Consider the following 26385-nt stretch of genomic DNA (forward strand, 5'->3'; position numbering starts at 1 on the left):
CTCAAATTCTGTGAAGTGCGTTGCCAGATATCCAAATTAGTGCCCCTTGTTTGCTTATCATTCTGTGATTCCTGGTAACAGGTAATTCAGTGTGGGAAATTCACTATGGATTTGCGGTTCGGTGACGCCGATCTGATAATGAGGATTATCCTCCTCTATGATTCGGGCAGTCTGCTTGAATACATCCTCATGGGAACACTGAGGGGTTCATAAATCATGAGAAATCTGAAGAATAGATCTGTTCATAACCAACTACCTACTGCTATACAAAAAGAATGGTGCTTTATTCAACACATCAGCGTAGCTCGGGTAGTGCTGATATTTCAGTGGAATAACCCTTTAGTGAATAGTGGACGCACCAGGATGCATCACTGCTTACAGTTTCACTGAAAATGCCCTATAGTCTGCAAGCCGCTAAACTCATCCCTCGGTTCAGACCAAACCGGTCCAGGAGAGCCCTCATTCCCCAGGCCGGGGATGTGCTATCCTCGACCTCTACTGACCTTTCCTCTCGACAACTGCTCTTACCGTCCGGCTCAGTCACAACTTGCGACCCAGCCTCGGATTTCCTCCGTGAGGATCCGTCGCTGAATGCTATGATAGAAGCCACCAGAGGCCAAATAGAAGCCATCGAGCTTTTCTCAGCATCGATGCTTAGGAACCCCTTCAACACTGCGGACGTAAGTCGACTCACGTCACATCATGCCCAGAGGTTTACCGTCTCAGAGCCTGGCAAAGGTGAAGGAAGCCGCCTTACGACAAGATCCTAGGAGGACGTATTTACAAGTCACAGCACTGGAAAGGTCCTTATTGGCAAGTGAGTACTGACCGGAGGTTCTGAATTGTGCTTCCTATTCGCTAACAGGCTCCAACGTCGACTCACAGTGGGGTGGCCAGCTCATACGTCGCACGTTGAACCAACAGCTGAACTCAGCTTATGCCCAATTCCATGGTAGGCCACGACCAGGTCGGTCCAGGAAAGAGGCATTCAGGAAAGTACCCAGACGAGCCAGCAGCTGCATTGAGTGTTGTCACTCAAGAGGAGATGGCGGCAATCATCGACCATGTTTACGAAGAATACACTCAGTCTGGTGTGGCTGGGTGCGGCGAACAACCGCCCGATCGGTCACATCACTGTTATGGTCAGGGAATGGATACACTCTGTTGACAAAGCGATACCTCCTGATATCAACGACTGGTTGCTCTTTGACGACCGCACCAAATGTAAGCGTCAACTGTTGCGGCTGTTGCAGGACGACGATACGCGACCCCTTGCCGTTCGAATCAGTCAATGAGAAGGCGGTATATCACAGAGTGTATCGCAGCCCAACGTGTATGCGTATAATAGGCCCTCCGAACAATGACGACCTCCCGCTCACCATGAGGCTAGGGTAAGGTGTCCAGGGATAGTCGCTTGCCAATTAATTCTGTCTATAGGACTCCGGCTAAGGCGTTCCTCGAGCTCATGACCTTCCGGTCCGGGCCTCTACGAAATGGCGCTCATATGGAACCGTGGATGAGGTTTATGCCGGGGAAGGTATTCGAACTTGTGCGCAATCACGTCACGCGTTTTTGGCGGCAGTGAGTTCCCACTAGGCTAAGAAGTCGGGCATAAACCTTTTTTGTAGGTACGCCGACTACCGGAACAAGCGAGTGAAGATTCACATGACCGCCATGCGTAAGGAGTTACCGCACTTTCTCGCGATCATAAATATCAAACTGTGGAGTCTAGCTTTAGTACAAGGTGATCCGTCTGCACCTCGCTTGAACCTAAGATACCATCCCTTGTTCAGAACTTGAGAAAGCCCAGTTGCGACAGCGAAAGATAGATTGTAATGGTCGACGTTCTGCTTACGAGGCCCTAGTTCAATACAGCGGTGCTGAGCTCATATCCGAGGCTCTTGTTAAGGAGGCATTCGCTTTGCACAATTACAACGACATGCAACTGGAAGCTCCTCGGGACCAGAAGGAAAGTACGAGGGAGTTCAAAAAAGTGAGGATTGCAGATCCGAGCAAAAGATGGGTATTGGATAATATAGGTGGGGAGCGTTAGGCCTCGGCTGTTTGTCCATCTCGTCCTCAGCGACTCGCCGTATCCCCGCGGAGGGCGATGACGATGATTTCCTCCTACCGTATCTGGTGGACTGGGAAACAGCCAAGTTGGGCTCGAGGGCGAGGCCACTACCGAATCGTCCCATGAAAGGTTGGCTACACTCTCTTGGTGACGTTACGAGCTATGCCATCACCCACGAATTCGTCACGGCATTGGCTGGGTACTGTCTTCAGTACAACAGTAACGTTCTGGTAGTCGGACCGGACTCAACCAGGCTGTGTTATTTTTTGACCGAGTACATCACTGCACAAGTGCCGGAAAGTCAAGTGAAGCTCATCGCTATTGAGATTTTATCCGAGGAGACCACAACTGACAAGCACCGACCATGGGGTAAATCTAAGGGGAACGAGGAACAGGAGAAGTCTATGGTGGAGCCTGTGACATCGTTCCCGAAGCACCTGGACTATCGCCCAGCACTGTGTCCCTACACTGGTCGGCTCAAGTGGCCTCCTCCTTTACGAGCAACACTGAACGATTTTTACAACCATTTCAGTCCTCAAACAGCAGTGGTCACTTCCCTTGATGACGGCGTTGACGAGATAACTCCCAAATTGCGCACTATGGGTTGCCTCAAGCGGTACCTTGTATTGGGTCCCCGTAGTAGCGGGAGTGCCTATCACACGTGGGGTATCCTGCCACTAGGCTGTCCAGAGAGGCGCATATCTCCAGTACATTATGATGGTTGGGAGATCGCCGGTGATCTTGGTAAGGTCAGCAGACATATTTTGCATCCTTACATGGCGAGGAACCAATTCGGGGAAGTGGACCCAGGTAGAAAGCCTTCGACGTCTGAGGTGTCCGCAATGGTGACTTAGGTCTACTATGGGCACTTTCATCAGCCGCTACGTTGTTCCGACGGAGACATCGCTGAGTGTTGCTACTGCATGGATGTGTTTCTGAACAATCTTTGTATTTGCGTTACTGATAGTCGTGGCCTCCTGGAGAACGTCCGCTTATCGTCTGGAAGATGTTCAGTGAGCGCTACAGCGAATCTGAGCTGTGTTACATCACAAATCCAACATCGTCATGGGTTAGTGCATGAACAGGTCCAATACTCATAGTGTGATAAACATCGTCATAGTCCCCCACATATGCCCTAAATCGTGGTGAATGTTCTACGGTTTCCTGTCCCTGTTGTCCACGCATTGAATGATAGGTGGGACCTTGCCCACTGAACAACCCAACAACCCAAGTCACTCAAATATCACTTAGTATTATCGGCAATGAGATCTAGAGCTTCGCTGATGGCATTAACACCTTTCTTAACATCATCCTCGGTATTATACGGCCCAATGGAAAGCCTAAGACTGCCTTGTTCCCCCAGAGCTCGATGCAGTGGTATCGCACAGTGATGCCCAGCGCGAAGGCAGACGCCTTGCAGCCCACTAGCGATCGTACCCACGTCGTTGGGGAAAACATCATCGAAGGTCATTGACACTATAGGGGCTCCTCGATTAGCCTTCAAACCTCCCAAAGTCCTACAAGGAATCTTCGACACCTCATCGAGTGTGATCGACAACAGCTCTTCTTCATGCTGTTTGATCTCCTCTCGATGGTCCATGACATAACGAGCGGCTGTCGCCATCCCTACTGCCTCTGCTAAAGGCGGCGTACCTGAACATAAGAGGCATGCAGCTCAATCAACAATCACTATTAGTGTATTACCCGGTTCATACCGCCATGGAGCGTTGGTGTACCTAATGTTGAGGTCGCTGTCAATATCTTCGAGAGCCCCTCCCCCATTGGTAGCTGGTAAAGGCAGCATCTTCAGCGCTCGGTCAGATAACCACAGGACCCCAACACCGGTAGGGCCGTACATCTTATGACCAGAGAAGACAATAGCGTCAACCCCCAGCTCCCCGACATTGATTTCTTGATGAGGGACACTCTGTGTGCAGTCCAACACTATCAATGCCTTCGGTGCCCTACTTCGAACCAGCTTCCGAATCGCGTCAACGTCAACTTCATGTCCAGTGACGTGACTCACATGGACGAAGGATACCACCCTTACGTGGTCGTCGAGCTTACTAGCAAGATCCTCCATGTCGATCTCAGCCGACTCACGATCGACCCTCACCATTTCTGTCCTCGGGCAAGCAGTGCTCCATGGTAAAATATTACTATGATGATCCATCTCTGTCACTAAAACCTTCCCATCATCCAGAAGACCATTCCTCGATGCCATGCCCGCCAACCTATTGAGGCCATCAGTCGCCCCCGATGTTATGACTAGCCCTCGAATTCCCTTCGCTCCTATAAACTTCGCCATCGTCTCTCGGGATTGCTCAAGAGCCTCCGTGGCCCGTTCAGCGGCCAAGTGAGCGGAGCGATGAACATTCGAATTCGTCTCGGTGTAGAATTGATCCATCGCGTCCAGTACTACCTGCGGCTTCTGCGAGGTCGCAGCCGAATCCAGATAGGTCAGTTCCTGATCTTTGAAATACGGGAAGTCCTTCCGTAGAGCCGCCCGTGCTGCAACCCCCACCACAGCAAATAGCGCCAACCAACCTAGTCCATACCGGGAGCCTTTAGCTTCCCTAGGAGATGAACTAAGCCGAAGATTCGACCGGTAGAGGACATCGGAACGAGGCTGTGATAGAGCAACCGACTGGGTCCGCGATGGTGTCAAGAAAAAGTAATTCACATAAAGGGTGGCAACCATCGCCCACCCGAATAGAGCCGCCACGACAACTCTTCGTGAGCGACTACGAGAAGTCATCAGCACGAATTAAGCATAACTATCATCAGGACAGAGCGCCACCCCCTTCACCATCATCATTATGCAACGCAAAGCCATGGCCGTGGAATGTATTGAGACTAGCTAGACGAGAAAAAATCGGAATAACGAGTTACCAGACTGCGAGTAGACCCTTCGAGACGAGCCTTTACTGAATCATGGTAAACCCCAGATACCCCTCATACCTTGATCCCACCGTCAACAATATATTGGCAACCGAGCTCGCTCAGCTTTATGTGTGCTTGGGCGTAGTCGCAGAGGAACTTGTTGTTGTCCTTAGCATAGACCTCGACGTATGGCCTGAACGACGGATCCGTGACAAGGCAATTGTCACTTTTGAGGACAAGGAGACCGTTATCAACCTTGCTCTTGGACTTAGCATCCTCCATGATGTTGATGAAGTACTCATTGTCAAACTTGAGCCATTTCCTGCACCAAGAACGACCACCCTTCATACCGATACCCTCCTTTCCATCAAGACGAGCCACCTCGCTGCCGTTGGTGTATTGAGTACCGCGCCCAGCAGCCTCCTCAACCGTGCCAGAACGATCTTTAAAGGCCCTACCGATAGTATGACCACCAGAAAGAGCGACAATCTCCTGATCATTGAAGCCCATACGGTAGAAGATCTTCCTCAAATGGTCGGCGCCTTCAGGCATAGGAAGCCTCCCAGCTGGGGGGCACTCCTCAGGACCGGAGATGTCCTTCCTGCCGAACTTCATATAAGGAATAATATCAGGCCCCCCACAGTGTTTCAAGGCGCATGCCGATGCCAACTGGATGGTATCGGCCCAAGACACACCGGGGTACTTGGCCTTAATCGGCTGAAGGAACTTCAGCGCCTTCGGAAGCCCCGCGTTGGCAGCGTCAGACAGCTCTACATCATAGATGATGCCGCCGCTGGCCCCACCACACTGCGGCCAAGGCAGAGACTTATCATAAGTCCCACTGTCGTGCCAGGCGAAACGGACAATGATGGGATCACAGTTCAGCCTATCGATCATGGCAGTCAACTCGTCCGCCATTGCTCTGATGTCCTTAGCATACTGCACTTTGTCAACGGCCCCACCAACGGTGGTAGTGGCTGCCCTCGCCGACTGACTGTTGGAAGCTGCCGCGGGCACGGGTCTAGAAGTGCTGCCTCTGCAGGAGTCACAGATGTTTCCCATGGATGAAGGACGACTCGAATACAAACTCAATAAATCACCCAAGTTATCAAAACTCCATCAACACGAACGAAATGCCCAAAGCAGTGTGCCCATGGATAACCCCAGACTATAACATAACAACCTATCACAAGACTTGAACATTCTGGGGGTAGGCATTCATGCAACACAACTCAGTGTGTTGATAATTCACCCACAAAATTTTCCAAGTGAGCACACGCTTTAGCGCGCGCCATTATAGTTATTGAGTATTTCAAACCCCACGGTGCGCAGGGGAACCTCGATCGGGATCGTCTGGTAAGGCGGATGAGGAACTGGTCGTCTAGGAAGAGCCACAGAGGTCGATGTATGGTCACGTCCAATATTTCAATCCTCCGGTTCCTTCCATCCTTGCTTTGAGCCGTATCCACGACTATGCAGAAGTGCGGTATAATACAATCCGGCAATGGCAACTTTTTGCTGATATTGTGGATTTGCCAAATACTATAATTTCTGACAGTCTCACCTTTTTGCTCTTTTGTATGTGCTGCTTTCTGAGGTATAAAGTAGCAACCACATTTACAACCTAGCAATTTCTGGTATAGGTTTTAGCAACCAAATGTTGAAAGTAGCAAATCATAAGTGTTTTCCAGCAAGTCACTCTGTTTTGCTCCTTTTTTGCTGCATTGTATATTTCCCCGGAGTGTTTTACACGCTGGCACTTTTGCGCAAGTGTGCTCCTTCGCCCGCACGTTTTCGTTATTCTGGCAAGTTGTGCTCTTTTCCTGTTTAGTATGTTTCGCGTTGTGATTATGTAGTCTGGCATCTTTCAAGGTTTGCTCTTGTGTGATGTTCCTGCATGAAATATACAAATTGGCAGTTGTCGGTATGTGACAACGCTGCGCTACTTTTATGTTTCGGCTATTTGCTCTCTTGTAACTTACACCCTACGGGAATATATACTAGAGTTTTGCTCATTCAAACTGCGTCTCTGTTAGCGTTATTAGCAAACTTGTCATTTTGCATTGTTCGTACGAGTAATATACAATCTAGCAAACTTAGTTATGGGGTAGAATTTCTCGTTCGATCACAGTATTGCGCCTAACATACACTAATGCATGCTCCAACACGGAGCCGCAGATAATCACGAGTTTGCAGTCAGAAACTATCTATGGCGAGTCGCCAACAAAGAATCTCACGTGAACTGCTCTACGTTCACGTGTGTGTATTGTGCTCTTGGAGCACCCGCACAATCCCTCTCTGGGCCCGTCTAGTCTACTATTGTTCACGCCGCTACGTTGCGTATGGTGTTCGCTTGGACTACTTGAGTACTTGCCACGCTCCACTACAGCGCACATCTTTGCCCGCAACTCATTCTACTATGCGGTTGTCAGCACTCCCATAGGCTGGCTGAATTCATCGTCAGTAAGGCGGGGCGCTCGCTTCATTGAGCAGATTAGTACATTCCTTGTTAAAATTCCAGGTACTCGTAGATAGGTTATGTGAAGATACTACAACATAGGCCAGCTGGGAGAGTTCAATGTCCTCGTATTCATCACTTTACTGGGAATCCGAAATAACAATTTCGTAAAAGCACCAACTGGTCTGCAACTTTCGCGTGATTTCTCCACTTATATACGTATGCATGGTGGGAGAAAAGAACAAGGTTGAATTACGGGTTGTATTTCGAGGCTCGAAATTCGAGCTATACATCGATACCCCATTTGGTGTTTAGTATGGAAGCGGAATGTTCTCCATGTGTTATTCAGAGGCTCTCACACTCCGAAAAGAGGCGACCCTTGTGCAGTTTTCAATATCTTGTTCGTTCAGTTCCTTGGGAAATTTTTAACGAGTTGAATCAGCGGCGTGTTAGAGGCAGTAACGAATACTGATGCTATCGCGCTGTCTCTTATTTCTATGATGCACGCACGCGCATCAGCATGAAAATTGCCGGTAGAACGCATGCGCATCTTCTCGAACTTCTGATGATGTACGTGCACTATTAACTTACCTCGTTATTTCTGGTCTATGCTCGATCTTTCGAGCTCTCTTATTGCTTCATATCGTCAGTACGTCATTACATCTTTCCTCTATGTCTAGTGTTGCCAGTCGGACTCGGGCGAAGCGGGCACGTACCTTATCTCCGCACCCACATGGAGATTCACAACAACATTAACGCCTACAGGGACCCCACGTGTCGCGTAAATGTGTGTGACATGCTATATGAACGCTTGTTAGAGATCAGCTCCTTCTGATGTTTATGACAAGTAAAATGTCCGAGTAAGTTGGTCCCTCTGTGGGAATACATGCATATGGTCAGCTACATGTGTAGGTGACATTTGTCGAAGTTTCGAGGAAAATTGAGGGGAGTCTCAATGGTTCCTGTACACTTCTACCCGAATTTGTATTTAGACTTCTATAATCAGTGAGGAAACTTCTGGACTCAGCTGAGGGAAGCGAACATTTATTCCAACACTGTTTGGACCATGTAGTTTCATCTCGCTGTTATTGTCTTCAATAACACCAGCATGCTCGTCACCAGCAGACAGGCTGAACATCACATCGATACGAACTTGAGAGTTGGGAAGTTCCACTTGGGTGCTGATCCTAGAAATATTGAGGATACTGACGGAAGTAGGACCTGGCATACCATAGGCTCGAAACGTGTATATGGCTTACATTGGAATCGGGTATTGAGTTCTATCACACACTAGGTACGACCACAAGCTCCACGTCTAGGACTAATCACATCAAGAACTTTGGTCTGCCGCCTCCGTCGAAGATCGAGCATTCAGAATGCGAATGGGATCATGGTACGGTTGAGCGTATGAACCATTCCGACGCAATTTTCTTAGTAGGGGGATTTGGTCCCACCAGTTTGCCGGAAATTTCTGGTGTTGTGGTTGACATGAATGCGAAATGCGTCCCGAAATCCGCCGATTCGGTGAGTCTCAACTCTTGCCTATGATCGAGCTCGCTCCAAGTAGATGTCACTGAAGGACCTTCGTGCTGCACTTCAAGCTTCGCACAAGCGTATGATGGCCATCGTCGAGGAGGAGAGAGAATTAAATATGGACGGGAGTGCCTTTACTGGCGCAACTACGACCAATGGCCTCTGTCAACAGCTCGAAAGCTCTGAAGGATATGTCAGGCTGAGACAATGGGCGGAGCGAAGCGGGTTCGGAATAAGCGGAAATTAATACTATGATGTTTGATTCGATTACCAGTCAATGCACGTTGGTGTTGTCATGTATTAGAGGTTAATTAGCAAGTCATGTCTCATTGAAGCCAGTCTTAATCCGGGGCTGATGCTTATAGGTGTCGAAATAGGAAACATCATTCTTTACATAGTAGTCATTATCGATGCCATTTCTGTCTACGCGGTGAGATTTGTGTTAGTCTACATGCGGTGATTACAGTAGAGCAAAAACGAGAGTTTCATTATCTATGGTAAGTGTCTTTGCGTTGGGAACACGCTCAGCCATGGAGTTATTGATAACAACACATTGACCGAATGGATTTGAACTTTTTTGAGCTCTTGTTCAACAAACCTACTTGTTTATCCCTATATTGTGACCAACACGAAGCGTCAAGAATGAGTAGAAATCTGTATGTGGAAGGATCGGAAGATCCGCGTGAAGATCTTGCCAGAAAAACAGTAGTGTACTTCTTAACTGACTACCAACCGACAATCGGAGGTATCCCTCTCGTTTTTCGAGCGGAAGCCACAAACGACACCCGCAGGCAGGATTGACATATCACAACATGGGAACAACAAACGATACTGTTTCATCCCTGCTGCTATCCGCGTCTTCATTCAATCTATTCAAGCGGAGTCTTCCCCCAGAGGTGTAGACATATCCTCAAGGCAGTCAGCAGCAGTTCTTACTTCCTGAGGTACATCAGGTTGTAAGTTCCTCTGTCGCATAGTAACGGGTTTGTAACACCCAGTATACGAAGCGCTCGCGAACCCTTCACCTCGCTCACGATCAATGGGGACGAAGACTTTGGCCGGTAAAGATGATGCCACTTTGAAATGACGCTCCTCGAGATAACACCAGAATAGGATTGTAGTACAATCATTGTACCAATGAACAAAGGCAACATCAATGGTGCTACTACTGCGGCTTCTTTGATCGCCAAAACGCCCATGACAGTGAACTCTGCGGAAATCAGACAAGCCAAGATGAATCGGATCGCTCGAGTCCACAATTCACCCTTAGTGTCGCAACTTGGGGCGTACACCACCGCAAACTGATTCTTGTATACGAGGGAAAAGAACGAGAAAGCCATAGCCATCACGAAGCTGGATATTGGCGACATTACAAAATACACGAATAGTATCATGAAAAACAACATGATGGTAGAAAGCACTCTGGGATGGTTCAGCTCGACAGGTGCGCTCAGAGGATCTAAGAACAACCATGGTCTGCTGCGCTCCTTCTCCGACAGGTTAGATCCCAAGCATCTTCTGAACAGGGCTAGAAGCGCTGGTACCAGGCGTGTGAGTTCAATGCCCAAGCCAAGACCGATCTGGACGAAGACAAACGACATGAAGTAGTAGGACTGTTGTGGTAGGTAAACAGACAATGCATTCTGCAATGTTCCTAGAAGGTTCTCTACCACATCTCGTAGCCCGGAGAGCAGACTTCCCGCGATAGCACTGACGAAAAATGCTTGGATGATGTATAGAAACGCCAGCTTCCCAAAAAGAGAAACTTCTAAGGCTGTCATCGATACGTGACCTTCCCACTTCGAGAAAACCCCCAATATGAACGGCAGGAGCTCGTTCAACAGCGCAAGGGCAATGGGGGATAAGAGTTGGAGTACGATTCCGAGAGGAGGCCAGGCTTCTAGAGCGCTTTTGGAGGAAATGTAATTCTTCCTTCAGGAAGGACACTTTCGATATAGACACAACGAAAGTGACAGGAATAGTCCAGAAAATGCACAACGCCGTGGTGGCCGCCAGAGACATCACAATACCTAATTGCTGATGGAAATGCGGCATACCAACATTGCTCCAGTAAACACCATCAGGTAGCGGCGCTGATTCAATGCATAGAGCATGAGGTTCGTCATAGAGCTGCATTTGCAAGGCCTTTGCAGTGAACTGTAGTGACTTGAATGTGACGAAGCCATCAGAGAGGACTCGGAAGCTTTTCGATGGCACGAGCTTCTTCAGAGGGACCAACGGCACCATGTTCGCCCCCGATGAGATGTCCAGCACTTTACGCCTTGGGCTTTGCTCATCGACCATTTCCTGGAAACACTCAGCATCACTGAAATCTCTCTCGATAAAATCGTTCAACACAGTCCGTTGTACTTCAAGAACTTCAATAACATCAATTTTCTCTTTAGAGAAAAAGCTCGAGCGCTTTTGAGGACGGACACCTCTGTGATGCCATATGTTGTATTCATGTTCCAACATCAGAACGGGCTTATTTCGCTCTCTCACTTTCTTGCTGAGAACTCCCAAGTCAAGAGCAACTGCAACATCAGCCACTCCACCAGGAATGAGCTCTTCAAAAATTCACCTAGTCGATGATTCGAGCGGAGCGATGGAGGTATGTGTCTCACAAAGACACTGTAGTTAGCGACATTCTCGCGGCACATAGAAGCATGCCGTTTGGCTGTGTACCACGAAAACTCAGTATATATCAAATACAATGTTATTGAAAAAGTAATGTAGGAAGCAATCAGAGTAGACACCATCGACGGACTACGGGTGGCCAGGTGGCCCACGCTCCACCGAGCGAGCTCATCTTCATTGGCCGGTCCGGAACCCTGGTATTTATATACTGGTATCAAGTAGATAGCATTCAAACAGCCAACAACGGCGACTCTGGTACCAAGTCGCAATAGTCGGATAAACGCTATCGCGTCGAGGCCAGCGTTTTCGAGAAGCTCGTCATCAGTGATCTTAATAATACCAGGTATCCACCCCATGAAAGCACCATAAACTTTCGAGGACAGCGGACATCGTAACTTCTCTATACACCGACGAGGCTGGTAAAGTGACGGGAACCTGCCCCTCAGAGGACTGTAGATGAAGACCGCGGCAACAAAAGTACCCAAAAATATGGCACCAGACAAAAGGACGGCGCTCTGACCAAGCTGGGTACTTACGGTAGGAGTTGCTGACATAGCGACAACACGAAGGGCAAATCGCAAGTCTTATGCGATCGGTCACCTGCATAGGTCACGTCGAGAACACAGACACAAAGGCTACGCACAACAACCAGTAGCAACGTAGGAAAACATGCACATGGTCAACTACGTCAACAATTTTTGCGGATGGAAGTGTTGATATTTTCACACTTCCGCCCAAAATCGTATGTAGAAATGCATGATGAAGTGACGAAACCAAACATATATTCCAACACTGAACGGGCATGGGCTTCATAGTTGAAATACGAGTTCAGTTAGAAATGTACACAAACCTGCGAGAACTTCCTAAAACTCCTCCAGACTTACACATTGGAACACATGTAGTTGTCCAGGTGCATATTTCCCCACATTCTACACCCATGCGTAAAAACCATGAAGTGGAGAATCCCATTCTGACGACTTCTCCTCAAACCAAGATGCCAATGAAAGACGCCGACATACATATAGCAGCGCTATGATTCCAGAGAGACGGATTGGACTATTCCAGCGGGGCAAGCAGTGTTGAGGGTCGGTACGCCTTCCTTATCTCCCATTGAGGGAGCGCCACAAGTAGAGGACTTGTAGGAAGAACTTACTTATCAATATAATCAATAGTAGGCTCACTTGACGCTAGGCTGAAATATGCACTGCGACATGGAGCAATAGCCAAGGAGACAACTTACACAGAAACAAACACAATACTTCGCTATAGGATGCAATCATCCCTCTACACAGATACGACGGACTTCCGTATGCATAGAACTAAATACGAGCACAGCTAACCTCGACATATGGAAAACCCAGACCATCTCCGATATTACTCGGAAGACCGAGAACTATGTGCTACTCAGAAACTTATTAATATCATGCAGAACACATGAAAGCTTTTTCAACCAAGTCACAGACGAATCGATGAGCGTCTTCTTTCCCACCAGTCAGATAGTGCTTGCTGAAGTCTGCGATGTTCACGCGTACAACCTCGGCGTTTAACAAGCGACTCACGATCCTTCCCTTCCACACGGCTCGACCGTGCAAACGTCGGGTATCCGCACCTCGGGCAGCTCTTAGAAAATGCGAGGGCCCGTCCGCCTCGACAACAATGCGTCGCCCATCAGATCGAGATATCAGTGCATCTACCGGACCCACTGCAGTTGCGAACTCTTGTTGAACCTTGACACTCTGATGGAGCCCTTGGAGTGCTTCAAACACTTGAAGTTGGAAGTGGCTCGGGCTAGGTGACGGCCAGACGATTCCACACGGGATCGCGTCACCAGCAGCAACAGCGCAACTAACTCGTGCTTGGTCAACCTGCGATGCTCCTACTTCTGATAGAGTCTCCAACAAGTATACAGGAATGGCTTCAAGGCACTTGTTGGCTAAGTCGTGCTGTCCCATAATCGCGAATGACCCTGCCAGTTGAGCAAGATCTTCAATACCACACGCTGGTAGAATTCTATGCAGATACTTAAAGAGGGTCTCCATACAATCAGTCGGTGCTAGCGGGGATAGCCGAGACCAAGCCCATACGATGGAGGCATAGTGTTTCGGAGAGACAGGAGTGTCAAGGTCAATGGCAGCCACCAGTTTGATAACAAGGTCGTCATCGAAGTACCCGGCATCAACCAGAGCCCACAGACATTTGGACACTTGTGCTGCACTACGCGGAGTAGTACCCTCCAACCAGGTGCACAAGAGTCCCACTTCTTCGCGAGACAAGACAGCTATTGCTGACCAGAACAGTGTCGGGTGGTCCTTAGCAGAAAGTTCGCGTTCGCGCTTCATCGCCGATCGAGCTAATTCACGAAGCAGTCCGTTGTCGTCTTTAGCATAGCACCAACACAAGGCGACCATAGTAGTTGTGTTCATTTCCGGAATTTGTCCCCGTAACACTGGCGCTAGACAACTGAGCAGTTTGGAATAGAGATGAGCAGCAGCATGGTCTCGACTAGACCACACGCCGATACCCCACAAGCAGTTAGCGATGCCCCTAGGCTCGAATTCAGGGAAACGTGACAACAGATCAGTTCCAAGCGCCACAACTGCATGCTCAACGGAAGCTGAATCTAGCCAATTACACGGAGTTTTCCCAAACGCCCAAAGAATATTCGCCATACTCTGAGGTGATAACAGAGTTCGCTTTGTTGAGACCGACAGCCAACTCTTGGAGACAGTGTTAAAGACCATACGACTACCCTCGGGACACTCCAATGTTGCTAACGCCCACAGAATGTTGGAAATGTGCTGGCCTTCATATTCCGCCGATTTGTTCTCGATGTGGCCGCTAACAGAATGTAGTGCAATCAAGTTGATACTGTGTTCAGCTTTACCATATGCCCATACTATATTGGCAACAGATTGAGGACTGAAATCGTCAAGGTTTTCGAGACGACTCAGTGCGGACTCCATCACTTGTCTCACGTCTCTCGATTGGAATCTCTCCTGGTGCTTAGCAATGGCGTACAGAGCGGATGACAAAGCTTGCGGCGACATTGTACACATATGGTCTCCCGCCAGCGCTAACAGCTGTGAGTATAGTTTCCTGTCGGCCGAATTCCTCCCGAGTTTACCGAGAGACCATAAGAGCATCCCATACTGGTCTGGTTCATAAAAGTACAGTCGTTTTGGTTCAAGTGCCGTGCCAACGAGGCAGCGCACGAAAGGCAAGTCCGAATTCTCAGCCACTCTAGCCAAGCGTTGTAGTGCCGCCGTAAAATGCATAGGATGCCAGTCCTTGAACTTGAGGCTCTGGGCTGTGGTCCCCAGTAAGATCAATTCCCTTCGAGACGCTCGGCATATCCGATCTAGTAATCGCGGTGGAGAGGAAGATGATAAACGATGTTGGGCCATCACAAACAACTACATGCTCGGAAAACAACGCTTGTTCAGAGAATTCATTCTGGAAATTTGATTGTATTTTGAAGACAAAATTCCCAGGTAAAAACGTCACAGTCGATTCCTATTGAGCACCCAATACTCGAGCTGTGAAGTTAGTAACAAAAGTAGCCGCATCTACTCCATAAGTCTACGACGTTATAAGGTGGACTGTTTTCCAGGCTCTGCCACCTCATTCCATGAGGACAAGAGACAGTGGACGTGCTTTCTTCAGAGAGGCATTCTTGAGCTTCTTACGCATGGAACCGCTAAATTTAGTCTAATTCGCTCTCAAAATCCTCCTTGAAAAACACCTCAAGAAGAGTTCTTCAAATCATCGACTTATTGAGCTTTGAAGAGATCCTCGAAAGAGGCCCCAAAAATGTATCCTGGTTGGCCTAAGTCTCGCAGAAAAGAATTGAGTCGTAAAGAACAGAATGACGCCTGTCTCCCGAGGTCTAGCTTTCTATACCAATCTCACTATTTCCCCAAGTCCTCCCACTATCATCGCAACACAAACAGGTCTGCACGATCTACCAAATTACGAGCCGGATACCCTGGTCGAGCTTTCGCCTTAGGCATCCGAGCCAACGTGGATCTGGGACGAACAGCTCGTAATGTAGCCGATTTCAACGTGGGGACGTGGCCGGCATTCTTGAATGGCAACTGAGTAGTCAGTTGGAAACTCGGCACTGAAGCAGTGCTGGCCTTTCGACCCAGCGACTGGTCGCCATTGGCGACCAGTTTTGTGAACAAAACGAAATTGTGAGCCTCGATTACTTCTCCTCATGCTGCCTCATCGCTGCCTTCAACGTTATATAAGCCACGAGGGAATAAAATCATGAATAGCGAGATAGCCCACGTACTGTACGTTGCGTACATTATGGAACTTCCCCTGAAGTATCTATCTATTAGCCACGTTGGATGGCAATTGGTGTTGTCGACCATGATGCTGATCATTGCTTTGAGCTAACGTCATATAAAGAGGAGCTCATCATTGACAGTATTCCACCATCCAAACATTCTATATAATGCTTTCACAGTCAGAGTCGGATCATCGGTGAATTTAGTCACCAGTATTGCTACGGTAGGCATGATAGTATCATGAGGTTACCTCAGTAGAAACTAAGGTATCTTGAAACGTCATTATGCTGCGTTGGAAAGGTCACGAAATAGTGCTCAGGAAGATTCAACGCTGCAATGGTTGTATGCGGAGTCGCTGGATTGGGAGCACCCTCCACCGAAGCGGGTAGCTCAGGCCAGAGTTTCAATTTATTCTAGTGCGCAACCGAGCTCGGCAGTCAGGCCAGGCATCCCGTAACTATTCATGTGGACAGGAGGCTCTAGTGACTAGTGAAGTCGCTTGATGGTTATGAGTGAGAGGCTATCTCACACCCTGTGAGATAGCCTCTCTAAATGACTTGCGAGTCACAAATCACTGTAAATAACAATGAGCAATATCGAGCGGTGCCAGCTAGGTATACAGCATCTAGCCCCAACTTGAAACAACACAACTATCAATCAGGCGAAAAGCAATGAAGTGTAAAGACCGTAAGGTGATGGTAGCACTGCCATTCGCCATCCATAATCACACTAGTCCGGAACTTGCTCGCGAGACTGATACGGCACAACAGATTCATCTGAATGGACTTTTGAATCACGAGTGCCTTTTTGACATATGGAAGGCCGCCGACTCACCGAGCATAGAACGAAATTCATGTTTGAAAAATTTGACCATTCGCAAATCGCGATGAGAATCATCGAAAACCTCACATTTTGATGCCACCATCTACGATGAACTCAGAACCGAGCTCGCTCAGCTTGATATGAGCCTTCTCATAGTCCTCTAAAAACTTATCATTATCCTCTGCATAAAGTTCAACATATTCTCTGAAGAAAGGATCTGTGACAAGAGCGTTATCGGTCTTCAGCACCAGCAAGCCGTTGTCCTCATCGGAGTCCTTTTTGGCATCCTCCATGATGTTGATGAAGTACTCATTATCAAACTTGAGCCATTTCCTGCACCAAGAGCGGCCGCCCTTCATACCGATACCCTCCTTTCCATCAAGACGAGCCACCTCGCTGCCGTTGGTGTATTGAGTACCGCGTCCAGCAGCCTCCTCAACCGTGCCAGAACGATCTTTGAAGGCCCTACCGATAGTATGACCACCAGAAAGAGCGACAATCTCCTGATCATTGAAGCCCATACGGTAGAAGATCTTCCTCAAATGGTCGGCGGCGCCGTCAGGGCTGGGGAGTCTCCCTTCGGGAGGACACTCCTCAGGACCAGAGATGTCCTTCCTGCCGAACTTCATATTGGGGAGAATGTCAGGCCCCCCACAGTGTTTCAAGGCGCATGCCGATGCCAACTGGATGGTATCGGCCCAAGACACACCGGGGTACTTGGCCTTAATGGGCTCGAGGAATCTTCGACCTTTGGCCAACCCAGCATTTGCCTCATGCTTGAGTTCGGCATCAAATCTGATTCCACCATTGGCCCCACCACACTCCGGCCAAGGGAGGGACTTATCATAAGTCCCACTGTCGTGCCAAGCAAAACGGACAATGATGGGATCACAGTTCAGCTCGTCAATCATGGCAGTGAGATCATCTGCCATGGCATGGAGGTCTTTGGCGTATTGCTTGGGATCACTCTGTACCATATTGAGGCGCGACAAAGCTAACAACGAAGCGAATATTCAGAATCAGAACACCTGCAGTAACATTAACATAGCGAGGCACAAATTTCGTCTGCTTCCGCTGAACCACGAGACACGAACTGCTGCGGTTCGGCTGCGTGACGTGACGCACGTGGTCAACAGTCATGATCGGGTCGTCGATTGATACAATAGGTAGTCGATGCTAGAATCCCAAAGGTAGACACGGTTGTAAGATAATACTTGGCTGTGGTCGACGAAGTTGGCAGGGGTGCCAACAGTAAGCCTCCAAAAAAATCCCTCGAAACCGATCGTTTGACGCATGCACACGTTAGCAAAGGATGAGGCTTTCGCGCCCGCCTTATACTGTCTATTCAGCACAGGTAGGGCTGCACAGGCGGACAACAACGAAAAGGTAGCTGACGATGGCTGAACGGAGTCTATTTACATATAGCGACCAATCGATACAATGCAGCTGGCAGACTGGCCCACAGGAGCGGGCAGATCCTCCTACCACAAGCGTGGACCACACACGCATAAGCATAGCGGAGCGGAGCCATGTGCGAGTTCATTCGTCCCCGCACCCACCGCCTATTTTGACAATTCACTTCATCTTCAAGCTTGTGCACAAGTTCAGTCTCTGCACTATTACGAGGACGTCCAGTGCGGGCCTCGAATGCTTTAGATCCAGAACCGTTCTGGAGAGTCCGAATTCGCACATTCACATGCGAGCGGCGACTCGAGCCGATTTCGGGAAAAGTTCTCCCGAGAACAACCAAACTAGCGAAGACCCCTCTCGCCATTATTATACTCAACCGCCATGCTCGTTAAAATAATCTACTGTAATAGTGTGTTCAGAATCTAGTTCGATCACAGATATGATTAAGTCGGGCGGCGTGGTTCATGTTGTGCTTCTGAGTTCGGCACGCCATGCCGTACCTGAGTAAGACTAGAAAGGGCCGCGCACCCCATAAAGGTAAAATCACCAGCAGTTCTCACGACCTCGGCATCGTTGAGGTAGTTGATCGTCAGAGAGCGCCTTGCGATACTGGAAGATACACTGCTTGACAGCCTCGTAGCCGCACTTAGAGCATACATAATGATCATTGTAGAAATTCCGAACTTGGATCTCTTTAGCAGCGCCATCGACTTCAAATTTGAATTTCGCATTTTGGTCTCGACCGAGCACTTCTCGCGTCACATCGCCGATATGCTTGTGCACCCCCCTCAAGTGCTCCTCCAGGGCAGTAGCCTCAAAGCTGTTGTCACCCAATGCTCGGAAAAGGGTGACGTAGCCACCAGATGTATCCAGGTCCTTCAGCTTCCGCAGATTCGGGTCAGAGTTCCACAACCGGGCCGGGGAGGATGGAAGTGGCTCGACAAGAGCTCGCCTTGCTGCAGCCAGACATGGCCTGGTGGTCGCTGGAGTACAGAAGGCCTGAATACTGTATAGGAGGACAGTCACGGTTGAGGTTAGTGTGCATTCTCACCTTGGTGCAGATAGCACAACGTACGTGCAAATCTGGCCTATCAGGGACGACATTCTGGCAAGTGTTGCAAGACACATGCAGGGCGTTTCGAACGCACCGGGAACTGAGAGGAAGTTGGCAAATGAAGCGCTCTCCGCCCGATGGGACTTACCCCGGTACAGGGTCGAAAGAATGGCAGTAGCCACAGACTGAACACGGTACTTGTTGGAACATACCAAAGGCCACTGAGGACAGATAATTAGGAATGACCGCTGAGATGAGTGCTACTAGCCAGGCCTAGCCCCACATCATCATCAGGAGAGGAGTACTCGTCTTCATATTCATCATAGGAATCATAGTCGGTGTAGGATATGTCACTACGGCCTACCGTCCCCGCTGAGGTGGCAGAGCCGTGAGCAGCCAATAGGAAGCCACGATTCACTTTACTGAGGTCGTAACTTCACAAGAGAGAATGTGGATGAGCAGAACACGAACAGTACTCGTTCTTCAGCAGAGTGTCCGAATCGTCCGACTGCCGCTTATCCTGATCCGATCGTCTATCTAGACAAGGACAGGGTTAAAGATCAGGAAGGAATGCACATACGGTACCTCGAATCTTGTCACCCTCCACAAGCTTCTCTGTAAGGTTGACCACAGTGCGATTGGGCTTCACACTTCTCACTCTAGATCGGCACTGAGGGCAGTCGGTGTGGCGCTGCAACCATTGGCTCAGACAAGACGAACAGAAATTGTGTAAACAGTCCAAGACCATCACCGGCCGATACATCAAGTCCTGAAAAGACATCCTCAACGACCATGAATCAGCATAGAACGGTTCACCTGGCAGATAGCACAACGTAGTTCCTCCGCGATCTCCTCCTCGCCTGGTAACTCCGAAGAGCTCGAGTCCCTCCTGCGCTTTTGCCCTGATAGCTGCGGAGTCGTCGGTTGTCGTGCAGGCTGGGTCGACGGAGCAGAAGCGTCACCCAGGATCAGTTGATATCCCAATATCGGGCCTGGCAGTTATCATATATTCACCCAAAGTTCACCGCGACACCCTACCTCTGTTGGGAGGGAATAGAAATATCATCTCACTGTCAGCGATACAGGACACCCCACTACGGCCAACCTTACGGCACGTCTGCAAAGTCCTACCTACATACGTCCCACCGCGACTCCGATTGCTAACGATCCAACCAGCAACTGAAACACGTGTCGGCGGGGAATCTGTGGTCGATGAGCCCACCTGACTGGCCTGGCAGAGGGGCGCCCAAAGAGAGCTCGAAATGAAATTTGGAGACCTGTGGGACGTTGATGTTAACCTGAGGGAAAAGACTAGCTTCATCCAAGCAGCAACGGCCATTCTCACAACTTTCACGTTATCGCCGCGCTTCGGTGGGCCACGGCCGACTCTGACGCACGTCTCGGATGGAAACTCTATGTCGGGAAGAATGTGGGGACACAGCGATTTCAGTCGGCGACCGACGGCAGCTCTCCCGTCACTATTCCCACCTAAGAGTGACCCCCAACAGTAACAGGCAATGCTCTATCACCGAAGCCGCTCTCACCATTGATAGGATCGCCCGGGGGCTGCAGAGCCGAGGAAGACGACGAGGACGGGGCACTCCCACCGGGACCGATCATCCCATAAAAAAGGGAGAAAGTGTCTAAGACTTTTTTCAGTGGGCTGTGGAACCCAACAGATCTACGAGCAAACCCAACAACCCCATGTACACTCACACGACACCTTCGAACGACATGGGTATGGTGATGCATGAGCTGCTACTGCTGCTACTGGTCGGCATCGCTGTATTGGCCCAGGGCTTGACAAGGGGCCTCGTCGAGGGCTGCTCCCGTCTTATGATGTCTTCGCTCTTGTGAGGTATCCTCTCGCGTTCCTCTTGTCGCCAGTGTTCCTGGGCGCTCCACACGCCTCTTGTGGCTTCAGGAGGTGGATTGTCTTCTGCCTCCCCTTCACCCACTCGGGCTGTGAGCCCTCCCACTGCCATATCAGTGAGACGGATCTCAGAGTCACTCTGAGCTTCCTTGACTTGATGTATAATCCCATTAGCCCACCGCCTGGCCTCTGTCTTAGCAGCGCTGACCAGCCGACCCAGCTCAATCTTCTCAGCCTTAGCCGTAGCCAACGCTTGCTTCAACAACCTGAGCCCGCACATAAGCAGCATTAGAGTAGAAGCAATGACTCACCGTACGTCCTCTCGGTCCCTGCCCAACTCCGCCATGAGGGCTCCACGCCGACCAACCATCTCCCCAACCTGCCTCTCCAAGTCTCGACACTCCTCTGCTATCCTGTGCTTCCGATCGAGCAACCAGCCTCTTTGGTCCAGGGCTTTACGAAGTTCTGTTCGAACGTTCTTGATGGTTTTTCTGAGTGCAGCAGCTCTGCTTCGCTCCGCCGATATATCTTGTTTTAGTGACAGGCAGGCCACTTTGCATTCCTCAAGTTCATACACGAGTTTCTGTCGGGCAGACTTCGCTCGATTCAGGGCCTCAGTCATCGCCTCAGACCCAGGCTTCAACCCAAGGATCCTCCTCATTGACGTCGTTGCCCCCTTGGGACACAGCAGTGCCCTGGTCATCAGGCTTGGGGATGCTTCTCGAGCTCTGTCGTCTCCTGTCAGCTCTAGCTGGACGCAGACCGCTGTCATTCTCGACACGCACAGCAGCCACCTCTAGATCTTCCTCAAGGGCCCTATTATACTGATCTAGTGCACGGAAGAATGCAGTTGCTCTCTCGTCCGGCTGCTGTGGATGAACTTCCCGAGAACCCATTCGATGATAAGGGCAGCTGCTGCGGAAAAACACCGACGATCAACCCAACAGAGTGCAAGATCGAATACTCCGCCAAATCATCATAGCCGATGAGGAGCCCGAATCACTATGGAGCTGACGTCATCAAGTAGTCCGCTAGTCCTGAAAAGACATATACAGCTGTATACGTCTCGAATGGCCGGAGGCTCCCAAACACTTAACGATTCTGAGAAATGAATTCGAAAACAAAACGATTGGAAATTAAGACCAGCACAAGTACATTCATAAACGCAAGAGGGACGTCGCAGGAAGACGGCCAAAGATTCGGTTGTGACATTCAACGCAACGAGGTAGAGCTACGGGAGAAACATTCTAAACAAGGGAGTCACCCAGTAAGCAGTGATATTCCTCCTCATCCGTCCATAGCAAGCAAGGCCTCTTTCTCTCTCTGCTTGGCCAACTGCTTCTTCTCCTTCTTAGACTTCTGCTGTAGCTTCTGCACTCCGCTAGCCGCGAGCTTCACATTGCTCACGCCTATCGCATCTGACGCTTCCTCCATCGGCACGAGGCGTACAAGATCCAATGCATGGCGGTCGATGGCAACAGGCGTCGCCTCCACACCATCCTCTCCCTCAGGAGCCTTCGCTGCTGCTGCTGCCCTAGCAGACTTCAACTCTCCTTCCACCTGACTCTGCAATAGCTTCAACCCCAGCTGGGCTGCCTTGCCCCGCTTCATCTGGCCCGGAGTGAACTTCACTTTAATTGGAATCTACCCCAACAGCATTGACAACAACAGCGACCAACCAGGGCTTCTACCTGAGTCATAGCCTGATAGGGAGCACACACCATGACGGCACCAAGGACCTCATCCTCTCCCCACTCCGGCCACGATTGCAGTCGATCAAGTGTATGGGCTATCCCACCGCCCGAGGTGACCTTCGCCTCCTCTTCATCTTCCTCTTCCTCCTCCTCTTCCTCGTGGTCATCAACTTGCCGACTACTGTTGGCCTGTGCCTCGGCAGCAGCATTCGGGCAGGCACTCGCTAGATGGCCCTCCTCACCGCACTTGAAGCAGATGTTCTTACCGGTAGTCACGTCTTTACTCGAAGCCTCTTCCTGAACTCGACCACGTGCATGGGGCAATCTAAAATATCTCCTACCACTACGTCGTCGTCCTCTTCCTCATCCTGTCGCTGCTGCTGCTGTTGTTGTTCCTCAACAACCTTTACCTCCTTACTGCCCATCAGCTTCATCCTGATCAGCCTCTCCTCCTCATCCTGATCTCCATACTTCTCTCTAATCTTCGCCAGCTTCTTCCGCTGATGCCGAGTCAGTGGCTTCGTCTTCCCCCCTGCTTGCTCCTTATCCCCACGCTGCCCATCTGCTGAACTCTCCGTATCTCCACCTGAAGACAGAACCTTCACTGTGCCACGAAATTATTTATCAGCAAACTCGCCTTGTTTATGCACTCCCGCCTTCTTCATCTGCTTTCGCTGCTGTCGGCTCATACCTCCTCCCTTTGACGCCTGACCACCCTCTTCCTTGCCGCCCTTCTTGATGGGCCCCTCCCCTCCCTTTGGGTTAAAATCAAAGTCTTCCACCACTCCGGGCCCCTCCTCCTCTGCTTCCTCAGTCGACACAATACGCCGCTCCTTTTCCTCTTCCTCCAATAGGTTCTCCCTCTGAACCCTCTTAGCTCGGTACCTGCATCCAAACGTGCCACCACCGCAACAGCCGCCGTTCAAGCAGCCCACTTCTCCGCACTATCATCCGTGACCGTCCACATCACCCCAAGACCCATCTCCAAGCGGCCAGTAGGAGGAAGGAAGTTCTTCTTTCCCCGAATCATAAAGCTACCCGTCGAGAGGAACTCCCCTGTTGGTGCAGTCTTCGACACTTGCTTGGCCCACACCCACCAAGCTGATGTGACGATCTTGTTGTCCCATGCTCGAGACCTACGACCAACTACTGCAACAACAACAACAGTCACAGCGGAGCGAAGCTCACCTGCATAGGGAATATTGCCCAGCCTCGGCCAACGTCCGCTGCGGAGGTTCGACTCCCCCCTTGGGCATTTTTATCACCACAGTAGCAGCACCAGCAAGATCAGCATGAACATAAATATCAGTTGGTGCTAGATACCGTCGCCATAGCAGTTCGTTCTGCTGAGCATCCCTACCTGCAAACACAACCACGAGCCCGATACCACTCCTTTCGCAACTCGTAGGCCAAAGTAAGCCATAGAGCAAACCACTCAAACAAGTACAAGCATTCTGTGCGAACAACGAGATCATCAGGATCATCAGCTAAACGGCCCTCTCCTCCTCACCTGCCAAAACCAGCAGTCGGTCGCTAGAAATGAACCAGAAAAACTTCTGAAACCAAAACTTCTTCCTCCGTTTCGCTAGCAGTTGCTTCTCTGCTCCTCCCAGTGCCGCAGCCGCCTGGTTGCCCCCAGCGCCCTTCCCTAACAAACACATACCAGTCACCAACCGGCACACCTCCACCACTTACCTTTGAGCCTTTTCTCAGCCATCTTCACCGCCCTCGCCATCTGCTCTTCAGTTTTACCCATCTTCTCCTGCATCCCCTTCCTCTTCTCGTGGAGTAGTGCGACATTAGCCTGATCAACGATTCTATGACTCCGAATAATACCAATCTTGCAGCGGCATCTGTCATTACTATGTACAAGGGGATATACAGTGTTGGAAAATAAGTTTGCTTTCATCAGCTAAGATTCGGAATATCCTCACTACATTAACAAAACCTCCACGACTCAGAGCAAAAGTGTACCAAAACCAACGACAATTTCCTTATTGTCACCAACACACATATAATGCCCCCCGCACGACCACAAACAAGACTTCGGAGCGGAGTCCACCACGGAAAGGTAACAACCCTTCTGATCTTCTATAACGTAACCCACCTGAGCCGTTCTGCCAAGGTCCAGCCATACCTCCACAGTCGTCGCACCATCGTCATCATCATCTGTGCCTACACAATTCCCCTACCACCAACGAGCCATACCAGCACTCTCCTACTGGCCGCTTTCTCAAGCACTATAGATATCCTATTCTTATCAAGGGCCAACTGACGAATATGCATCGCTAAGGGATGCCCAGCCCGCTGCTGTTGCTTCACAGCGATCGTGAGCTCGTCCCACCGTAACTATGCCAACGCTGAGCCTCCCCATACCGGTCAGCAGCAGCTACCTTTGCTGCTAGCAGGGCATTGACCATCTGAATAGCCGCATCAGCAAGTGTCGTATTAGCCTCTAACGCCACCGCCTGAGAGATGTGATATAGGCAACACCCATGCATGCAATTGTCACCTGTTCCCACAACGACTGCTGCTCCTTCTCAAGCTCCCCCATCCTACGACGTTGATCGGACTTGATATTCTCCACCTAAGCAGAACATGACCAGTGAGGGCGTGGCCGCCGCCCTAAGCTGATGATGATAATAGCGGACCTTAGATATCATTTGGCTCTGCTTCTGGACGAGTTGTCCCTCCAGTTGGGCCCGCATAAGTCGAGTGTAGTAGTCATCCACACATTCGGTGAAGGAGGGATACTCCACAACGGAAGAATCATCGCCGCCTGACAATAACCACTTAACGTCAATTTCTTACTAGTAGTAAGTTACTACTACTACTACTACCTCCTTTAAGAAGTCTCTTAAGCGGAGCATAGTCGACCATCTTTCCTCCTTCACCCTCCTCAAGACCATACCCCTTCCCCTCCTTAATAGTAGACACTTCATTCAATGCTTCATAGCACCATCCAATAGCCCGTCGTAGAATCTTAGAAGGCTCCTCCTGACACCAAAGCCCATTAATACAACCCCTCCTCTACCCCTCCTCTCCCACCTCTCCCTCTTGCATCATAGCGTTCCTCACAGACAAAGTCGCCAGTTGTGGCGAAGCAAAGGAGACCAGCCTTACAGGAGACAACCATCAACCCATAGCGATCAGCCGCCCAACCCTCCTCACCTCAGGACAGCCGAGCTCATCCCCTTCACATTACTCCGTCCGCCCAGCTCCTTCACCAGCACCTCCTCGGTGATGCTATCCACGTATTTCCCTTCCTCCCCCCCGGTCGTCGTCTCCCCCTTCTTAGCTGCCAACTCCAATGGGTACGGCACTGACACACCAACCACCTGCCCATGCTACCACCACTAGCTCTCTTACATCCAACCTCCACCTTCTCCTCATCACTATATGCATACCGTCTCAACAACATCGTCACCTTATAGGTGTTATCCATCACCACTATATTGCCCTTTGCATACCTAGACAAAAATATACCCATCTTCTACTGCATATGCTGGGGATGAAAATATTAAAATTTCGCAAAGTCCTTACTGATTTCTGTAAACTTCCACCCAAATTCGTACGTGAACCTCCATAGTTAGTGAGGAAACCCTCAACCTCAGCCCCTTAGAAAAGCAAACAACTATTCCAACACTCCTCCCAT

General features: G+C 49.9%; 10 protein-coding genes across 11 annotated transcripts in view; 2 read left to right on the forward strand and 8 right to left on the reverse strand.

The window, feature by feature from the left end:
• Positions 1 to 373: 373 nt before the first annotated feature.
• Positions 374 to 2984, forward strand: Pmar_PMAR024479 (hypothetical protein; the record flags this gene model as incomplete). Its single annotated transcript, XM_002767237.1, has 11 exons — positions 374 to 680; positions 727 to 817; positions 866 to 952; positions 993 to 1101; positions 1148 to 1224; positions 1289 to 1391; positions 1438 to 1581; positions 1629 to 1744; positions 1794 to 2039; positions 2084 to 2884; positions 2929 to 2984. The coding sequence occupies exons 1-11, from the start codon at positions 393 to 395 to the stop codon at positions 2982 to 2984; spliced, it is 2118 nt and encodes a 705-aa protein (XP_002767283.1). The 5' UTR covers positions 374 to 392.
• A 333-nt stretch (positions 2985 to 3317) lies between these two features.
• Positions 3318 to 4693, reverse strand: Pmar_PMAR024480 (cysteine desulfurase, putative; the record flags this gene model as incomplete). The annotated part of the gene is made up of 3 exons (XM_002767238.1): positions 3318 to 3727; positions 3779 to 4585; positions 4633 to 4693. The coding sequence occupies 3 exons, from the start codon at positions 4691 to 4693 to the stop codon at positions 3318 to 3320; spliced, it is 1278 nt and encodes a 425-aa protein (XP_002767284.1).
• Positions 4694 to 5029: 336 nt separating this feature from the next.
• Pmar_PMAR024481 (conserved hypothetical protein) lies at positions 5030 to 6173 on the reverse strand (the record flags this gene model as incomplete). Its single annotated transcript, XM_002767239.1, has 1 exon — positions 5030 to 6173. The coding sequence occupies exon 1, from the start codon at positions 6017 to 6019 to the stop codon at positions 5030 to 5032; it is 990 nt and encodes a 329-aa protein (XP_002767285.1). The 5' UTR covers positions 6020 to 6173.
• A 2312-nt stretch (positions 6174 to 8485) lies between these two features.
• Pmar_PMAR024482 (hypothetical protein) lies at positions 8486 to 9374 on the forward strand. 2 transcript variants are annotated; one of them, XM_002767241.1, is made up of 4 exons: positions 8486 to 8629; positions 8710 to 8808; positions 8851 to 8939; positions 8983 to 9374. In XM_002767241.1, the coding sequence occupies exons 1-4, from the start codon at positions 8524 to 8526 to the stop codon at positions 9193 to 9195; spliced, it is 507 nt and encodes a 168-aa protein (XP_002767287.1). In that variant the 5' UTR covers positions 8486 to 8523; the 3' UTR covers positions 9196 to 9374. The 2 variants fall into 2 exon arrangements, with proteins under 2 accessions (XP_002767287.1, XP_002767286.1); XM_002767240.1 differs by having other exon boundaries at positions 8854 to 8939.
• A 254-nt stretch (positions 9375 to 9628) lies between these two features.
• Positions 9629 to 10475, reverse strand: Pmar_PMAR024483 (hypothetical protein; the record flags this gene model as incomplete). Its single annotated transcript, XM_002767242.1, has 1 exon — positions 9629 to 10475. A coding segment is annotated over one exon (594 nt), but the record flags the coding sequence as incomplete, so codon positions are not given.
• Positions 10476 to 10748: 273 nt separating this feature from the next.
• Pmar_PMAR024484 (hypothetical protein) lies at positions 10749 to 11914 on the reverse strand (the record flags this gene model as incomplete). Its single annotated transcript, XM_002767243.1, has 2 exons — positions 10749 to 11457; positions 11745 to 11914. Coding segments are annotated over 2 exons (879 nt in total), but the record flags the coding sequence as incomplete, so codon positions are not given.
• Positions 11915 to 16567: 4653 nt separating this feature from the next.
• On the reverse strand, positions 16568 to 17695 carry Pmar_PMAR024485 (conserved hypothetical protein). The gene has a single exon (XM_002767244.1). The coding sequence runs from the start codon at positions 17674 to 17676 to the stop codon at positions 16783 to 16785; it is 894 nt and encodes a 297-aa protein (XP_002767290.1). The 5' UTR covers positions 17677 to 17695; the 3' UTR covers positions 16568 to 16782.
• Positions 17696 to 18524: 829 nt separating this feature from the next.
• On the reverse strand, positions 18525 to 21658 carry Pmar_PMAR024486 (hypothetical protein; the record flags this gene model as incomplete). The annotated part of the gene is made up of 14 exons (XM_002767245.1): positions 18525 to 18609; positions 18657 to 19108; positions 19161 to 19263; positions 19312 to 19384; positions 19428 to 19597; positions 19640 to 19700; positions 19749 to 19932; positions 19980 to 20155; positions 20202 to 20342; positions 20386 to 20461; positions 20509 to 20651; positions 20708 to 20844; positions 20880 to 21302; positions 21348 to 21658. 14 exons carry the CDS (start codon positions 21656 to 21658, stop codon positions 18525 to 18527), a joined length of 2535 nt encoding a protein of 844 aa, XP_002767291.1.
• Positions 21659 to 21662: 4 nt separating this feature from the next.
• Pmar_PMAR024487 (hypothetical protein) lies at positions 21663 to 21932 on the reverse strand (the record flags this gene model as incomplete). The annotated part of the gene is made up of 1 exon (XM_002767246.1): positions 21663 to 21932. The coding sequence occupies one exon, from the start codon at positions 21930 to 21932 to the stop codon at positions 21663 to 21665; it is 270 nt and encodes an 89-aa protein (XP_002767292.1).
• Positions 21933 to 22323: 391 nt separating this feature from the next.
• The window catches only part of Pmar_PMAR024488 (conserved hypothetical protein), a gene marked incomplete at both ends in the record, with an annotated part of 5060 nt that continues 998 nt past the window's right edge, over positions 22324 to 26385 (reverse strand). The window contains 17 exons of the mRNA XM_002767247.1: positions 22324 to 22680; positions 22728 to 23027; positions 23072 to 23316; positions 23422 to 23615; positions 23666 to 23866; positions 23919 to 24090; positions 24241 to 24378; positions 24426 to 24534; positions 24838 to 24905; positions 24953 to 25079; positions 25124 to 25198; positions 25243 to 25317; positions 25382 to 25509; positions 25571 to 25727; positions 25779 to 25848; positions 25902 to 26052; positions 26100 to 26200. Coding sequence (XP_002767293.1) covers positions 22324 to 22680; positions 22728 to 23027; positions 23072 to 23316; positions 23422 to 23615; positions 23666 to 23866; positions 23919 to 24090; positions 24241 to 24378; positions 24426 to 24534; positions 24838 to 24905; positions 24953 to 25079; positions 25124 to 25198; positions 25243 to 25317; positions 25382 to 25509; positions 25571 to 25727; positions 25779 to 25848; positions 25902 to 26052; positions 26100 to 26200 — 2668 coding nt within the window. The remainder of the gene's footprint in view (positions 22681 to 22727; positions 23028 to 23071; positions 23317 to 23421; positions 23616 to 23665; positions 23867 to 23918; positions 24091 to 24240; positions 24379 to 24425; positions 24535 to 24837; positions 24906 to 24952; positions 25080 to 25123; positions 25199 to 25242; positions 25318 to 25381; positions 25510 to 25570; positions 25728 to 25778; positions 25849 to 25901; positions 26053 to 26099; positions 26201 to 26385) is intronic.

This window comes from Perkinsus marinus (assembly GCF_000006405.1).
Source record: "Perkinsus marinus ATCC 50983 genomic scaffold scf_1104296970858, whole genome shotgun sequence".
NCBI lineage: Eukaryota > Perkinsozoa > Perkinsida > Perkinsidae > Perkinsus > Perkinsus marinus.

Coding starts and splice junctions, on each gene's coding strand:
- Pmar_PMAR024482 (XM_002767241.1), top strand. CDS start 8,524: ATGCTCGTCACCAGCAGACAGGCTGAACATCACATCGATACGAACTTG. Junction 8,809..8,850: donor AGAATGCGAATGGGATCATG/GTACGGTTGAGC, acceptor CAATTTTCTTAG/TAGGGGGATTTGGTCCCACC. Junction 8,940..8,982: donor TCCCGAAATCCGCCGATTCG/GTGAGTCTCAAC, acceptor CGCTCCAAGTAG/ATGTCACTGAAGGACCTTCG.
- Pmar_PMAR024485 (XM_002767244.1), bottom strand. CDS start 17,676: ATGGTACAGAGTGATCCCAAGCAATACGCCAAAGACCTCCATGCCATG.